The 17,704-nt window shown below is 40.8% G+C and overlaps 1 protein-coding gene and 2 long non-coding RNA genes across 7 annotated transcripts in view; 2 read left to right on the plus strand and 1 right to left on the minus strand.

The window, feature by feature from the left end:
- Positions 1-17,704, plus strand: part of UTRN (utrophin) — a gene marked incomplete at its 3' end in the record, with an annotated part of 327,257 nt that overhangs the window by 300,913 nt on the left and 8,640 nt on the right. For 4 of the 5 annotated variants that reach the window (XM_083496211.1, XM_083496212.1, XM_083496213.1 and 1 more), the window contains 7 exons: positions 3,220-3,356; positions 4,589-4,627; positions 4,949-5,014; positions 6,140-6,205; positions 11,844-12,002; positions 13,090-13,333; positions 14,770-14,878. In XM_083496211.1, coding sequence (XP_083352337.1) covers positions 3,220-3,356; positions 4,589-4,627; positions 4,949-5,014; positions 6,140-6,205; positions 11,844-12,002; positions 13,090-13,333; positions 14,770-14,878 — 820 coding nt within the window. Of the gene's footprint in view, positions 1-3,219; positions 3,361-4,588; positions 4,628-4,948; positions 5,015-6,139; positions 6,206-11,843; positions 12,003-13,089; positions 13,334-14,769; positions 14,879-17,704 lie in introns of those variants that run through there. The other variant, XM_083496214.1, reaches the window with a different exon arrangement.
- Positions 1-17,704, minus strand: part of LOC310703758 — a 65,006-nt gene that overhangs the window by 8,230 nt on the left and 39,072 nt on the right. The gene's annotated exons all lie outside the window — the stretch shown is intronic.
- LOC310703768 lies at positions 6,216-8,900 on the plus strand. Its single transcript, XR_014524364.1, has 2 exons — positions 6,216-6,808; positions 6,876-8,900. It is a non-coding gene; the product is annotated as an uncharacterized lncRNA (long non-coding RNA).

The following is a 17,704-nucleotide window of genomic DNA, read 5'->3' on the forward strand; positions in this document are numbered from 1 at the left end:
TCAGTGAGAAGCCTGCAAGCAGGCCCTTACTGTGGCAGCCCTCTTCCCACTTGTGGTTCACAGCAACTGGCATTCAGAAGCATCATGCCTCTGAGAGCAGAACTAGTACAGAGCCCTCGTGACTAGTAGCCATTGACAGCTGTATCCTCCATGAGATTGCCTAATCCTCTTTTAAAGCCATCCAAGTTGGTGGCTTGTGTGACTTGCCATTTCCTTTAAAGAAATCAGCACAAACAAGTGGGAACAGTTATTTAAAGGTTTGTATACTGTTAAAGTTTCAAGCATTGGGGAAAGCTAGGTTAAATAAGGTCTCACATACATTAAAATCTTCCGTTGTCCCAACATGATGAAGTTCAATAGAAGTGACTGTGCTCCCTGGCAGGGATGCATTAAAAAGCTCTCCTCTAGTTTTAAGCCTCAAAGGGAAATTAGGGAATTGGAAAAAGGTCAGCTTCAGCACTTCTCACACTATGGCAAGGAACAAATGGAGCAATAAGTCAAGCAAAGTGAAATGGATTTTGTCCATGCAACATCTGAAAAACCAATCAACCAATCTTAAAACCATCTTGAATTATTTTAAAACCACACAAGGCCAACAAACACCCAGCTACTGAGGAATAGGTGTTTCCTATATAGTTTTGGAATTGCATACTGGATGAAACTTCATTGGGGGCTATTTGACCACCAGCAAAAAAACACAATCTGCAATTAAGGTATCTAAATATCTCACAAATAGCCTTAGCAACGGACAAAGAAATTGTTTGTTGTTCTGTGCTTATTGGCATCGTGATGATTTTGTTTTCTATAATGCAAACCAATGTCTCTATTATTAGGGTAGGGATTTATCTCTACAAGTTCAATTGACTGAAATGCCACCCACATATTAGTCATACGTTATTTATTTCACAACTCTCTTGCTTGCAGCAGAAATTAAAATCAAACAAACACACAAATAAAACCATAAAATGGAAATGTCTAAAACCATAAAACAAGCAGATACAAACATCAATATAACAAGCTCACAACAGCATAAAAAAAAATCCAAACTGAATAGATTTTAAGATTTAAAAGGTATTCACCTGGCACCAAAAAGACGATAACATAGGCAATAGGCCATTCCCCCTGGAGAGGGCACTGGATGAGTGCCACCACTGAAAAGGCCCTCTCTTTGGCAGATACCCACCACACCTCCTTAGATATGGGCACATTGAGAAGGGCCTCAAGATGAAGTTCTTAGGCTCTGGGCAGATATATTTGGGAGAAAGGTGGTTCTCCAGCTAATCTGGTCTGAAGCTATTTAAAGGTCAATGTAAGAGCACTGTGAATTGTATCCAGAAATGGAGTAGAAACGGATGACAAAGCACTGGCATGATATTATTATCCTACCCAGCTTAACAGTCTTGCTATCCTGTTTTTGACCAGCGGAAGTTTCTGGGCTGCTTATAATGGCAGCCCCACATGCAACACTTTGCAGTCAAAAAGTAAGAGTTTACCAGAGCATGGCTAACTAAGGCTAATCTGTCCCAAAAGAGCCATGATTGGTATATTAGCCTAAACTAATAAAAGTTTTTCTGAGTTACAGAGACCACATGTCCATCCACTTAAAATGCTGGATCCAAGAGCACCCTTGCATTTATTGTTATAATTATACATTATATAATACATTATTATATATTTAATTTATAATATAAACATAATCAATGTAAATATGATCAAACTTATGGTTAAAGATGTTTTGAATCAGTACTTAATGAACATTTTGGAAATCCCTGGTCCTGAATGGGGTAACTGTGCCCCTGAAGGACCAGGTGTGCAGCCTGGGAGTCATTCTGGACTCACAGCTGTCCATGGAAGCACAGGTCAATTTTGTGTCCAGGGCAGCTGTTTATCAGCTCCATTTGGTACGCAGGCTGAGACCCTATCTGCCCACGGACTGTCTCGCCAGAGTGGTGCATGCTCTGGTTATCTCTCGCTTGGACTACTGCAATGTGCTCTATGTGGGGCTACCTTTGAAGGTGACCCAGAAACTACAACTAATCCAGAATGCGGCAGCTAGACTGGTGACTAGCGGCCGCCGAGACCACATAACACTTACATAACACAAAAACCTAGCACGTTTCCAAGCACAATTCAAAGTGTTGGTGCTGACCTTTAAAGCCGTAAATGGCCTTAGTCCAGTATACCTGAAGGAGCATCTCCATTCCCATCGGTCAACCCAGACACTGAGGTCCAGTGCTGAGGGCCTTCTGCCGGTTCCCTTACTGCGAGAAGCCAAGTTACAGGGAACCAGGCAGAGGGCCTTCTCGGTAGTGGCACGCGCCCTGTGGAACGCCCTCCCACCAGATGCCAAAGAGAACAACAACTACCAGACTTTTAGAAGACATCTGAAGGCAGCCCTGTTTAGGGAAGCTTTTATTGTTTAATAGATTATTGTATTTTAATATTCTGTTGAAAGCTGCCCAGAGTGGCTGGGGAATTAATAATAATAATAATAATAATAATAATAATAATAATAATAATACATTTTGCATCTTCCATTTGTCTACAGCAATGTCATATCAATAAACCCTTTGATACTTCTGACCAGCTTCTAACCAAGCTTCTTTCCCAGAAGCTCTGTTTGTTTGTTGCCATTAAGACTGAAACCTAAGGGGGGGCTTGAATTGGGAGCCTCTGACTGTAGAGATGTGGACAGACAACCACTTACTGTGCTACTCTGCTGTGTTCGTATGAGGATTGGCAAGCAGTGTTTATTTTTTTTCTTAGTTTGGATACCTCTGGAGAAGAGGTAGCAACAGAATCTCAAGCTAAAAATCCTCAGTTTTACAAAAAAATAAAGTACTTTGGAGGATTAAAATAGTCTCTAATGTTTGTGATTAAATTACCTTTCCTTTTGAACGTAATTGGATAGCTTTTAGCATTTTGCCAGTTCTAGCATTTGTTGCAAGTCACTTTATTAAATTGAAAAATGTATATAAATTGCTGTATAATTTAAGAACTGCTGGCTTGTAAAGCTAGTAACAAATGAAGAAATTGCTTTTTAGTTCCAGACTTATTTATTCTTATTCTTTTGTGTTCAGCTTAAGTTCATCTTTAATGCCCCAGCTCTTAATATCATTGCCATTTACACTTTCTTACTATTTCAATTGGCAGTATTAGTCATTGACAGCAGAATCGAAAATATTTAATTTGCACTCTCTGTATTTTTCTTTTTTCTAGACAACCTCGGGAGAAGATGTACGAGATTTCACCAAAGTGCTAAAGAACAAGTTCCGGTCAAAGAAATATTTTGCTAAACACCCACGGCTTGGCTACCTACCAGTGCAAACTGTTCTGGAAGGTGACAATTTGGAGACGTAAGTTTTGAATACACAGACAGACCAATGGGTTTTTATATACATTTTTCTCCCGTTAATACATATTTCTTTGTTTAAAGCCAAAGTAATTCCAAGAACATTAGAGTGAATTATGGATTAAGGCAAGAATTGTGCATTAAAACGTAGATGCAGCTACAATGACTGATTAAGGAAGCAATATGAAATGTTTTGATGAAATGACCCAGTGCAGCTAAAGCTAAGCACTTTTCAGTTCTGTTGATTTGAATGATTAATATTAAAAGTGCTTAAATTGTGCTGGATTGTGCCCAGAAAATCTGTTCCTTAACAACAACAAAAGCGTATTCATTGAAAAAGAGGGAAGGCATGTTTCTGTCTTTGAGTTCCAAACATGAGAAAGGAGAAGAAAATGCAGCTACTGCCTAAGATGTCCTCAACAAATATTTTCATTCTTAAGGACTTTTTTGTCTTAAACTGTATTTTTCTATGTATGTAGGCACCCCAACTGCATCATTAATAAGATGAAAGTACAGTCAGCATTACTACTATATAGTATTCACACTTCTGGAATACCCTTGCCTTCTGCTTCCCCTTTTGTTCAACAATAACCATGCCGAAGTTTTTAAACTGGATAGTACACTTAAATGCTGGAATCAAATACAACTGTGCAGTATAATCGGAGTGAATTTTTCCCAATGAAAGCAGTTGGTTCTGTTGGTTTAAGGAAGATTTAAACGAATTCCTAGCGGTTAAGGACATGAGGTTTTAAGTGAGTTCCACTTCTGGCCGTGGGATAGTGAAGTTAAGTTGGTTCGGGGCTATTTGCTGTACGTTTGCTTTTCAAAAGGCTGAAGGTATATACCTCTTGATTGTAACCCCCCCCCCCAAAAAAAAACCAATAACACGCTCAACACAGTTTGCAAAAGAATAAAACAGTAACATCAGTAAAAACAATTACCGGCAAGTATTTTAAACATTCAAATACTAATCAAAATCGACAATACGCTAAAAGCGGATTAAAACACGGAAAAGCATTCTACATATCTGGGTAGGCTTGTCTGAATGTCTTGAGCAGGTTGTGCTGAAGTCTCTATTGTGGTTCACTTTTTAATGTCTCAGTCATAGCTAAACCAAAGTATTTGGGAGGGTCAATGGATAAACAGATCATGCTTTTTTACATGCTTGAACTGCATTAACTTTTGCTGTCCTCTGTTTTTCTTCCCTCTCTGTCTGTGTGTTTTTTTTCCTTGCAGTCCTATTACACTCATCAGTATGTGGCCAGAGCAATATGAGTGAGTAATTGCTATACTTGCACCTGAAGAGGTGCTGGGTTAAATCTACTAAGAATTCCTTATGTGCGTTCTATGAAAATTAATGAGGCTTCTTCCTGTGCACAACCATGCTCTTCTGCATCTCTCATTCATTCCTGTTGGGTAGGCACTGGAGAAATTCAGATTGTAACCAAGTAAATGAATGTTGTGCAGTTAGTAATATATTTGCATGAACTCCTCAGCTAATGAATACTCGTATGAGCAACATTATGTTTGCCTAAACTTTTTTTTTTTTTTACAATTTGGTCTTCATTTATTTTCCTTTACTCTTTGGTTTGACAGTCCCTCCCAGTCTCCCCAACTATTTCATGACGACACACACTCCAGGATAGAGCAGTATGCCAATAGGTAAGCACAGGAAAAAGTACATTTTATTTACATTGCAGAACATGATGTGGACAAAATAGAATATGCTTTTAAAAGTCTCTTGTACAAACCTGTACATAAAATTGTATAGGAAATCACTGAATCTTAAAGTAAGGTGATAAAGTTTAATATTTAATTAAAATGGCACATCTGGAGAGCTACTGTAGGATGGCCAATATTGTAGACTGATTATAGAATTTTTTAAGCACTTCTTTTACTTGAATGGTTCCATGAAGTGGCACACAAAAAACAAACAACAATAGTAAAACAGATTAAAACATTTAAAATGAGAAAAACTGAGAACTCCAACAGAAATATTACTCAGTTGATCCCAAGTAACACATTAAAGAAAACTGTTTTTACTTGACTTTTTAAAAATAATAAAGAAGGCAAGATTTGTTAAGGTTGAGTTCCATAACTTTGGTGCCACAAATGAGAAGGCCCTGTTCTTCATCACCAGCATCTGTGATGCAGGAAGCAAACAGAGCAGGGTCTCCATATGTCACAAGTTTTCCAGTAGGTTCCATGCAGGTGGTAGTGCTCCAGTCTTCACTCAATTTGTCCATTTTCAATTTAATTCTATATGTTTTTCACAAATGTATTTAACACCCTCCAATAGAGCTTATTATTTCATGTTGCCTTGATTCAGTGAAATACACATGGTACAATGGCTTTGTCATTGATTTCAAAAGCATCCTCCTACAGCCTGGCCCAAATGGTATGAGTAAGACAAATTGTTTGTAGATTTCACTTAGAAGGTCAACCGAACCTGGCTTGCGATTAATCTATCTCCTCCTCGATCCACTGAAAGGCCCAAACGTTTTGATAGAAAAGATAGAAGTGTTGAAAGAAGATGACTCTTGATGAAGAAGCAACAAAAATTGAAGTAGTGATCTAATAGCAGTTTATACAGAAAGGATGACATGATGGGGTATAGATTTTAAGCATGAAAACATTCAGTAGAATCAATTAAGAATTGGTGTGTCATCCTCACATTCAGTTCCATTGATTGTCTTGACACAATAACTGACATACCTAACGTAGGCTCAAAGTAGAATGAAGTGTGGTTTTATTTGGGGTTTTTCCTGAGTTCTTGTTCTCTTTTAGACTGGCCCAGATGGAACGGACCAATGGTTCTCTGTTCACAGATGGTAGCTCCACCACAGGAAGTGTGTAAGTAAATTAAACAAGTATAATTGCTAAAAAAAGGTCAACTCCTTTGCTTATAAATTCTTAACCAATTACAGTGGAATTTAGCTTCCAGCAAGTAACAATTAGAACTTCTCCGTGATCTGTGTTAATGTCACACTGCCATAATAGTATAAACTGGTAGTATGTAAGCTGGTAGCATAAACTTGCAGTGTTCAATAAGCCAAAGAGAGTAATTTAGTATAGAGGAGAGGTTTATTTTTGTGTGTGAGGCAGCATGTATTTCCTCACAAAAACATACTGTAGTTTAGAAGAAAGATTTCTACCAACAGTTCTCATAGCTAATTTTTGAGCAAAACCCATTTTTTGTTTTATATTTTCTTCCAGTCTGCATACTTAGGGGGTGCATGGGGAGACGAATGGAAGAAGCTGTTTGGAGAAGTTCTACCAATGAACTACTTTGCTGTATTTCGCTCTAGGATAAAGATTCCAATATGTCATTGTGGTCTGCTTGTACATTGCTAGTCAGGTTGTCTGGAGCTTTGGGCTGGGTTGTCACCAATATGCTGATGACACTCAGCTCCATCTCCTGATGGATGGCCACACCGACTCGGCCCCAGACACACTGTCCAGATGCTTGGAGGCTGTGGCTGGATGGTTTCATGGGAGCCGATTGAAATTAAATCCTTTGAAGACAGAGGTCCTCTGGCTGGGTCGGGATGGCATGGGGATGAGGGACCAACTCCCTTCTCTTGCGGGGGCTCAATTAGTGCCATTGCCTTCCGTTAAGAGTTTGGGTGTAATTCTTGACGTCTCCCTTTCCATGGAGGCGCAGCTTACAGCAACAACCAAGGCAACATTTTCCCGCCTTCAGCACATCAAGCAGTTGGTCCCTTACCTTTCCCGCCCCACCCTGGCCACAGTGATCCATGTGACGGTCACCTCCAGGCTTGACTACTGTAATTCGCTCTACGCGGGGCTGCCCTTGAAACTGTCCCAGAAACTCCAGCGAGTGCAGAATGCTGCAGTGAGGCTCCTCACGGGGTCCCTGCCATGGGAGCATATTCACCCAGTGCTTTACCAGTTGCACTGGCTCCCGGTGGAGTCTAGGGTCAGGTTCAAGGTGCTGGTTTTGACCTTTAAAGCCCTTTGTGGCTTAGGGCCCTCGTATTTAAGGGCCCGCCTCTCCTGGTATGCCCCGCAGAGGACCTTAAGGTCCATGAATAACCATAGTTTAGAGGTCCCGGGCCCTAAGGAAGTCAGACTATCCTCCACCAGAGACAGGGCCTTTTCAGTGACAGCTCCGACCTGGTGAAATGCTCTGTCCCATGAGACTAGGGCCCTTCAGGATTTAATCTCCTTCCGCTGGGCCTGTAAGACAGAGCTATTCTGCCTGGCCTTTAATTTGAATTCAGCCTGATCTTTTATTTCCTTTCTCTTCCCTCCCCCTCCCCTTTTATGAAGATTACCCGCTCTGAGACCCCACATCTAATTCTCCCCTGGCCTCCTCGCTGGCCCAAGTAGGACTAATTCAGCCAGCTAGCCCTGGTGACTATCTAATGTTTATTGGTTACTATCTAATGTTTATTGGATGGATTTCCCCCAAATTGATTTTTGAACTTTAAATTATATTGTTATTCATGCTTTTATACTGTATTTTATGCTGCTGTTATATTACAATTAAGTGTTTTAAATTTGTTGTTAGCCACCCTGAGCACGGTTTTCTGAACCAGGAAGGGCAGGGTATAAATATATATGTGTGTGTGTGTGTGTGTGTAGATGAGGGCACATGGTGACATAATATAGATTTTCACTGGCACTTGTAAATGAGATTACTCATTTACAGATGCATCTTTTAAGAAGTGGCAGTGAAAAATAGCTTCCATTGCATTTTACATCACCCCTCTCTGTGGTCTCAGTATTAAGCAAAACGCTCTAGTTTCCAATGACCTTCCTCCACAATGGAAGACTGTGCTGGTTGCCTTAAGTGAACTTTAAGTTTTTGGACAAGTAATAACTATTTGTGTGAGCCACACTAATTTTGATCTATAGTTGCTGTCTCCCTTTCTTCTCTGGAGCTGGATTTCCAGTATCATTATGACTCAGTGTCAAAGGGTTTTCTGCTGGCTTCTTGTCCTTGCTTCTAGCATGGGTAGTCAACGTGGTAGAATTCAACTGGGGTCACTGTGCAGCTGATAGATCCGTCTTAAACTGTGGGCAGGTGAGCTGTTCAGGCTGGCACAACAGTCTGCCTTTCAATCCAATCAGTTAGAAAAGCAGATGGGGGAGCGGGATCTGTAACAAGGCTATATCTCTTCCATAAATAGATGGTGCTTCTTTGTCAGGTGTTACTTCAGTGAAGTACAGTGTTATCAGTTGCAGAGCATACTGCTTATAATAGACAAATCAATACGCCCACTCTTTGTCCTCTGCAAAACATCTGAGATTGAAACAGTGGGGGGTAGACGCACTCTGGACTATGGGACTTATTGTGGTGAGCAGTGGCATAGCTTACTTATCTCAATCCTTTCCTTGTCATTGAGGCTGGTGTCAGAATAATTAAGGGCTTGACCTAAGTTCATATTTGAACACTTCGTACTTTAGAGATTTGCAGTGACTCCGAAGTCATGGAATATTTTTCTGCATGTGTGATCAGGTCCTGGCTTGAAAAACAATCTTGGTTTTTTAAATAACAACAAAAAAAAAACAGAAGTAAAGGGGGGAAAGTATGTTTTAACGGCCACTTTATATTTGAAATTGAAATTTGAACTCTGCTATGTTGTAATGAAGATAATGATTTCTGATATAGGCTTAAAAACAAACAAATTAAAATAACCATTAAGGCCCGATCCTATGTATTCCCCTGAATTTCCTATTAGCATATTGTGATAGCATTGAGGTGCCTCCAGCTCCTCATGTTTTTGATCATGACTGCTCAAAAGCAATAGTTGTACTCTATAATTTAAAGAGATTTAGAATATATTTATTTTTAGCAAACATGATGACTGTAATCAGATTCTTCAATTTTGTTCAAAATTATTTTCCTTCACTTCTGATTCACCTGGCAGCTGAGCATTACATATTTCAAGAGGAATAATTCTTATTCTGTATAACTTTAGAGTGCTGTAAAAGCTGAAAATTACATTGAAGCTTCCACGGCAGTGAAATTTCAGCCGAGGACAATGTGGTGTCGCAGTTAGATTTGTGTAAGCTAACTAAAGGAAGATAACAGCAAGGCTGCATGTTTTGAACTAACATGGAAACCTCTGAATTAAAAGGAAATGAATAATGGATATAGCTCACATTTTAATAAAATCGCCCAATAAATTAGTTACCTTTTAATGTAATGTAGCTATGTACATTTAATTTCCATTGAAAATGAGCTTTTTTTACAACCCCCCCCCCAAAAAAATGCATTGTGATATAGGATATTTTCCATGCACCACCTTTTAGTTAACAGCAATGTAGAATTTGTCTGCAAAACATAATGGGATAATATATCCTGGGGCTTCCATTAAGACATCTACATACAAAAAAAAAAATTAAATTAAGTTTGTTATACCCCACACCTGCTGGCTTGCCTCTGGCCCATTGTGGGAAAGTTTCCCTACCCTCCACATAAGAAAGTGGCTTGGTGAGGGACAATATTTTTGACTCAGTGACCCACAGGTGGGTGAGGCCTGATGTCCCAATGATGATGGGCCTCTTTGAAGGTGTGCACTCAGCTTGCCTTCAAAGAGGCTGGCTCCAGGATCACAAAGGGGCTTGTATGGCATCCCTTCCTCCTAAGTTTCTCCCTCCATTTTAGCAGCACAGGCAGCCCCCCGTTTACGCGGGGATACGTTCCCAGGTACCACATGCCTCTGTGAAATCACGTATAATTGAAACCCATTGGAAAAGCCTGCAAACACCCTGCCCTGCTCCTATTCCGCCCTTTCAGTGACATCTTTATGACACTTTGATGTGTGTATACACAGTCATGCACATATTGAACATGTGTCGTTTCAATACAAAGCACTTTGTGATACTGCAGCAAGCCACAGTCCTGCCGCCCATCAGGTGCTGGGTAGAGAGAGGGTACCCTGCTCCAGCAGAGGAACCACACTTTAATCTCTCATGTTTTCCTTTGAAGCTACTCCTGTACCACCCTCATACCTGAGATAATGACTTCAGGTGTGCGAGGAATGGTCTGGTGGATCAAAGTTGGTCTGGGAGCCCATCACCCATTTTATTTCAAGGTTACCTTTCCAGCTGTCACAGAATTTGCTTGATTTCTTAAAAATACATTGTAAAGAGGTTGGTAGCTTCTAAATTTCAGTTTTCTCTCTCTCATTCCAATCTCTATAACTAGCAATCTGTTACTCACTTACTTAAGTCACCTGAAGCTATCTGATCCATAGGAAGCTTTATGAAAATGCATACTGTCATCTAGACCTTGTGGTTTGAGCTGTGTGGAGAAAGCATAACCTCTAGGCCCTTCCAACTATTTTTGGCATGTCTGATTTAAAATATTATCTTACCTGCGGTAGTCTACCACCTGGAATTCTTTTTCCTCTTCTCTTCATCAGCCTGGTTTTTTTTTTGAAAGTGCAATCTAAAAATGTGTGCTCTCTCCAGTTTTATACAGGGAACATATTTTTCCTGTTTTTGCTCATTATCTAACTTTTCAAGAGTTATAATGAAAGTTGTTATGCAGAGTGCAACACATTTAGCTGGGAAAACAGATGTCCAAAGCACAAAATGTTGGGAGAGCTGTTGCTGGTTTTCAAAAGATGCATCTGCTTCTGTTTCTCTTACAAATAAATACATTCCTTATTCAGGGTCAGAACAACTCCAGATTCTTGCTAAATAATAATGCAATCCCAACCTTTTGGAAACTCTGATATGTACACAGTGCAATGAGGTCATGCATACATATAGCTTTTGGTTGTCATCCTGTATGTACGTGTCCTGCTAAAATATGAGTTTGGTGTATGTGTAAGGGCCAGTTCACACTTTGCTCTGGCATGGTAATCTCCATGCTCAAAGTAGGCTTTGAGTTCATTTGTGCCATTTCACTCTGAGAATATACTTGTATCTGTCTGCTGAAAAAGGGGTAGATTATTCAAATCTGTGAGGTGCCCACCTATCCCTCATGAACTCCTAGATGTGACAATGTGTGTGTATGTGAACAGTACTATTTTTCTCGAAAAAGGGGTGCCTGAACTCACCAGGAACACCTTCCTTGTTCTCTTGTAATGGCAGTGGTGCCCACCTGAGAGGTGCCGGAACTGAGTTCCAGCTGAAACTGAGTTCCAGCTGTGTGTGAACCTCTACATCACTTTAACCCTCCCTGCTTTGTTGGGTATATGGGTGTGAACTAGACCTAACTGTGCATAAGAACATAGCCTTAGAAAGCAGAGGACAATCCTTATAATTCTTTCAAGCAGCATTTAATAAGATAGATACTGAAATCAGAGTTTGTCTTCCTTTAAGCCAATCCATCACTGCAGTTTTGCATCTTACAAGCAATCTTACAAGATTTGCAGCTATCCCATAAGATATTGAATTTGTAAATGCACCATGGCTTCACTCTTGATGCTTTCTGTAAAGAATTTATAGCAATTCTTATTTATGCCTTAGTCATGTAAAATATATTTATGCTAGGTTTCTTTTTCCCTAGGGAAGACGAACATGCCCTTATCCAGCAGTACTGCCAGACTCTGGGAGGGGAGTCACCAGTGAGTCAGCCACAGAGCCCAGCACAGATCTTGAAATCGGTGGAGAAGGAAGAACGAGGAGAGCTTGAGCGCATCATTGCTGACCTTGAGGAGGAACAAAGGTGCTGTGAACTTCCCTTGTGCATTATTAACATATCTTGATATATGTGCTCATATATTTCAGGCTTGGTTGTGAAAAGGGCACTAGCACTAGAGATTACTTTAAAAAAAAAAAAATTAGAGGTAGAACACATGCACCATCTGCCCATGAAACAGGAGGAACAGAGGAACCAAATCATCCTCCAATAATTTAATGGTGGGAATTGCCTTTTTCCTTTATTTTCCACTGCTATCCCCTTTCTTCTTCTACTCTCTTTCCTTATTCATCCCATAAATCAACTCTCCAATATATATCATTGTTCAACCCAATCCTGATGCCTGGAACCCACCACTGGTTAGCTTGGGCCTTCCCTCTCTGCGTCTGAATTCAAGGCAGTTATTTAATCATTTCTATTTTCTTCTTTAAACTTGATTTGAAGTGAGCCAAAGCCATACTGTTCCTCTTAAGACTGCAGTTCATACCTCAGTGGTAGAGTACATGTTTTGCATGCCAAAGGGTTTCCAAACTTCCCTGGCTTCCAAAAAAACTGGATGTTGAGTCACACCACACATGTTCACCACTTGGTTTAAGCATCAAGAGGTGACTTGTATGGCAACAACCCAGATAGCATTTTCTTCATCATCCATACAAAAAGAGTGCTTTGCAGTGAAAGCAGCTAATGCATTTGCAGTGGGGCATCTGGTGTAGACTAATCAGGTGGTGAGAAATCAAGAGCGGAGGTGGGTTTGACAGTGAAGACAGCCTTCCCCAACCTGGTGCCTTCCAGATGTTTTGGACACTGCTGGCCAGGCCTGATGGGAGTTGTAGTCCGGGCAGCAGGTTGAGAAAGCATGCTTTAAACTGTACTTCCACATCTGGCCAAAAAAAAATTCAGTGTATCTAATTACTCTATTGATGTGTTTCCAATGTGCCATGTCTAAGCATATGTTACAGTCTATTGTAACTTGGCAGCTGCTACATAAGTTCCATAACTGTGGAATCATGATGGCAGACATGTTCTTTTAAGGGAAGATGTTTCCAGTTCATTTGTTCTGTGTGTAGGCTGCCATGAAATCTGCTGGTTATTATTCTTTTAAAACTGGGTTTAGGATGCTGCAAATCGAATATGAGCAACTAAAGGAACAGCATCTTCGGAGAGGAATTAGTGCACCTAGCTCACCGCCAGACTCGGCTGTTTCACCACAGCACACATCTGAAGACGCTGAGCTCATTGCAGAGGCCAAACTTTTAAGGCAACACAAAGGTCGACTGGAGGCCAGAATGCAGATTTTGGAAGATCACAACAAGCAGCTGGAATCTCAACTTCACCGACTACGGCAGTTGCTTGAGCAGGTACAGTAGTCAGATTTGCTCTGCCTAGGCAACAAAGGTTATTTAGGGACACTGTGTCCTTCCAAACTAGATTCCTTCTGAATTCAATTCATTCCATTACACTTTCATGTAAATTTCAGGCATGCTGTGTCATACAAGGCTAGGTGTCTGACTACAGCTTCAAAATGCCCCTCTTTTCAAGTTTTTATAAGATGTATGCTGAAATTAAAGCCATGTTGTTCACAAATGCCTAGCTACAAATGTTTCCAAATGCTATTCCCATAGCCACAGCCAGAAAAATGGAAGGACACATTTGGAGGGAATATTTTAAGGTTTTTAATGCTGAAATGACTGTACTTAAAAGCCAGTGTTGCATAGTGACGCCTGCAAATTACAAGCCTTCTAAAATCATTCTTAAAAATAGTGCCACTTGTTTTGATGGTTTTCACAACAGATTATTCAAATTAGTTAGCTTATACACTCAACCAAGCTTTCATTCCACTTTTCCTTAGCTTGTTTGAGAAGTTCTGGAAATTTTCAGTGTTTGTGTGTGTGTGTAGAGAGAGATAGAGAATGAATTTAAAATCTAGCTCAATTATATTTCTCTTAATTCGACAGCTTCAGAGATTTCTTCTTAAAAGACAGAAATATGATTACGTAATGTTATTAGGTTGAAAATGGGCTATGCGTTGACAGCTAGTTTGTTACCTTGCGGCTTGAGCTGTTGTTTGTTTGTTCTTCCGATATATCATTTGCCCACCAGCCGCTCACTCTTCTTTAAAGTCGGCTTTATTATAGTGATATGTTGACTGAATCGTGTTGATTAGAGTAATAACCTGTCAAGGTGGATGCATTATCTCAAAGCTTGTGGGAAGGAAAACTTATTGAGCCCGGTGAATACAGTGTAGTAGCGTAGAACACTGGAGCGTGTCGTTAGGAAGAAAATGTTGCACGTCTTTACACTGGAACTTGCAGGTTGCCATTGGGAGGTGTGCTGGCTATTTTTATTTTAGTAAGCCCAAAGGATTGGTGCTCCTTGTGAAATGCTGTCATTTTTGTCCGAAAGATTGATTACAATGTCACACTCGGAGGTGAAGCAGAGCTGGCATGTGGCACCTTGACAAAAGACATGTTAATTAAAAAGAAGAGGAAATAATGAAATAATTCAGGCCATTTATTCAGGCTTCTTTAGTTTCTTCCAGATACACGAAAGACTTATTTAAGTAATCTGTGTGGTGATTCTAAAGCAAATCAACGCAATACTTTAGTTACACAGATTCCTTACCAAACTCCGTAACCCATGCTTTTTATTCATTTAATCTTATTAAATTTGTATCAGCATCATCTCCAACCTGGATATCAAAACCTTACCAATAGATTATATCATATAATATAAAGTATGCTTTGCTATTCTGAAGTGGACTTCTGGACTCAAATTATTTTAAAATCTAATTTAGCCTGAAACAGATTCCAGAGTTAATGGAGGCTCTTCCTGCACTTCACCTCAGCATTCGGGCCTCAGCTATTCACCTGAGGAGGAGGCCACTTCACAGTTTAATCAGACAGGTAAGTCGCCTGGTCACTGCAGTGGCAGAGATCTATTTGTCATGATTTGGTTTCCAGATACTTTGTAGTACTAAATCAAAGAGCTGACGCCTTGCAAATGCATGACGTGAGGGTTGAAGTGTGTGTGTTTTTCTAGCTTTTTGCTTATACGATTTCAACTCTGTCCACTATAATAGTTTTAAGTACATCTTTATCCAGAACTAAAGCATTAACAGAGAGAGCATGCACACAGACTTCCTTAGCTGCCTTGACTACTTCCTTCTAGAATTGGAAAATTGGAATATAAATTCCCTATTAATAAATATTAAAAAAACTGCTTATTATGGAAATTTGGCACTTCTCTAGAGCAGGTATTGGATTTGTTCTGAAGGATGTAATTAATATATGTAGTCTTTCATCATCTTTCCTGCCTGTATCAAGGCAGCAGAACTTTTAGCTGAAAGATTCATAACACTTTAAATGAACCAGTGTATGGAAATTTAATTATTCATTTATCAGTGTTAGCCTGCCACATGGCTGCATAGAGCCCCTCAGGACAGCTTAACAAAGTTTAATACAAAACAATAAAATGCACCTCATAAAACAAGTAGGTGAAATGATCTAAAACCAGCAATAAAGTGGCCACATTTGTATGTAACAATAAGCCAAGAACCTTGGCTTAATAAACCGTACTGTGCACATACTGGTACAAGGGGCCTGATCACTCCTCCCTCTGTACTAGTAGGCCTTCAACCAAAGTTTGTTGTTATTTAGGAATCCTGGCTCATTGGGAGGAACAAAGCACAAAGCCTGTCCCCTTTCTGATGTTGTTTAATCACTTACACAGAAAGAGAATGAAAGGAGTGATCAGGCTGCATGCACCAGCACACAACTGTTAACAGCTTATTACATGCAAACATGGCCAATACATTGTTGCTCAATTTTCAGCAACTGCTAAATTGCTTAATAATAAAACTCAGCCCAGATGCTTGTGAAAGTAAAACAATGTTGTACATTATTACTGAAAAAGTTTGGTTCTGTTGTAGTGGGAACCACTACAAAATATTTAGGTCTTTCTTTCTTTTTTTGATCTATTCTATATACAATATTGGTATTTAAAAAGTCTCTGTTACCTTTGAGGTGATATAGTTTAATTCTGGTTCCTCTCTTCACAGTGGCGGAGCTTCATGCTCTGACACTGGGGGTGGACAGCAGGCAGGGGCATGGCTGGTGCGTGTCCCGGGGGCTGGGTGTGCTGCCCAAAGGGGGGGGCACGCGTTCTGGGGGCGAGGCGCACCGCCTGCGGGGGGGGCAGCCGTGATGGAACCCCACCGGGATCGCGCTGCCTGGGGTGGTGTGCTCCCCCCGCCCCTTCTTCCTCCGCCAGTGCCTCTCCATCCTGGTTTTGGGATCAAGGGAAATTAACTTGCAACTCTGAGCCACTGAAGAGGCCAAATTGAGGGAGATAATGTGCTCCTTCTCTTCAGCCCAGAAGCCATTATGGGGGCTTGTACTAGACTTAGAAGAATAAGGTGCAGACACCATTCCCTTCAGAAAGGCAAGTTCCTAGGACCAGTTATCTGTAGCATTCTACCCAAACTTTCACCTGTTGTTTTTTTCCTGGCCATTCTCCATCAATTAATGGGAACAATAAAATTTGAAAATTATCAAGATGAAAGGAAATGTGGTTGAAATTCTCATAAATTGTGTGCAGGGTTTTTGATACAGTTACCTTGTTTCTGAGGCAGCTAAGGGGTGGTTATGAGTGTCCTTTCTTCTCATTCTACAAATCGCCTGCAACCTCCCTAGCTTCCCATGTTTCACTTAAAGCACAACTGAAGACAACATGAGGTAATTTCCCATGGGGCTTTTTCAGAACAAGAAGTGTTTGCTGCCAGGGAAATGATCCAGAGTGCTGGATAAATGCTTACTTGAAAGAACCCCCCCACCCCACCCTTAGCCACCCAGCTTGCAAAATAAGGCTGGCTCAAAATCCACAAAAATTCCCAAGAAATTCTCAAGACCCTTGAAGAGGTGGCAGAAAAATGGAAACCTCTTTGGCAGGGGAAGCAAACATTAGATAAAAAGGAGAACAGGGTTTGGAACAATATTAATGAACTAGATCCTAGCACTCTGCTGCCATCAGTATTCCTTATTGGCATGAGAAAAATACATACCCTCCGATATTTGTCCACACCAGTTTGGGAAGAGGCATTAGTGTGCAAGAGGAGCTCATCCTGACCTCTACTCCTCTCCCCCAACCATGGAAAGGCTGCACTGGAAGTGTGTCACGGGCAGTGTTACAGGCAGCCAGAGCCCCGGCTTGGTATGTTGGGACCAGGGTGAGGTCGGGAAGCAGGAATCGGCAGTCCAGGGGTCAGGAAGCCAAGAGACCAAGAGTCAGGAAACCAGGAGTCAGGAAGCCAAAGCACAGCTAGGTGGGTAGCGTGTTGCTGTGGCAAAGAGCCAGAGGGAAATGCTGGTCTTATATACCCCTCCAGGCCCTTGCCACCAGGTGCTACGAGTCTTCTGTGCAGCCTTGCCTTGCCCTTCCAGGCCAAACTCAGGAAGGCCCCAGTCCTGTGAGGCCCTACCAGTCACAGGGCCTGGCTCCTGCACACACTCCTGACAAGACAGGCCCTCTCCTACCTTCCACACAGCAATACTTAGTGACCTTTTGGGCTCTGAGGCTGACTAAATGACTTTGGAATATACTGGCATCAAGCACCCTTTTAGTGCTTAATAATATAAACCTTAATAGCAATTTTTTACATCTAGTTGCTTCTGCGCAATTCAACCTGGTTTATCTCAAGCACAGTGGCTAAGCTTTATAATGCAGAAATGAGT

This window comes from Podarcis liolepis (genome assembly GCF_965112155.1).
Source record: "Podarcis liolepis genome assembly, chromosome: 3".
Classification (NCBI taxonomy): domain Eukaryota; kingdom Metazoa; phylum Chordata; class Lepidosauria; order Squamata; family Lacertidae; genus Podarcis; species Podarcis liolepis.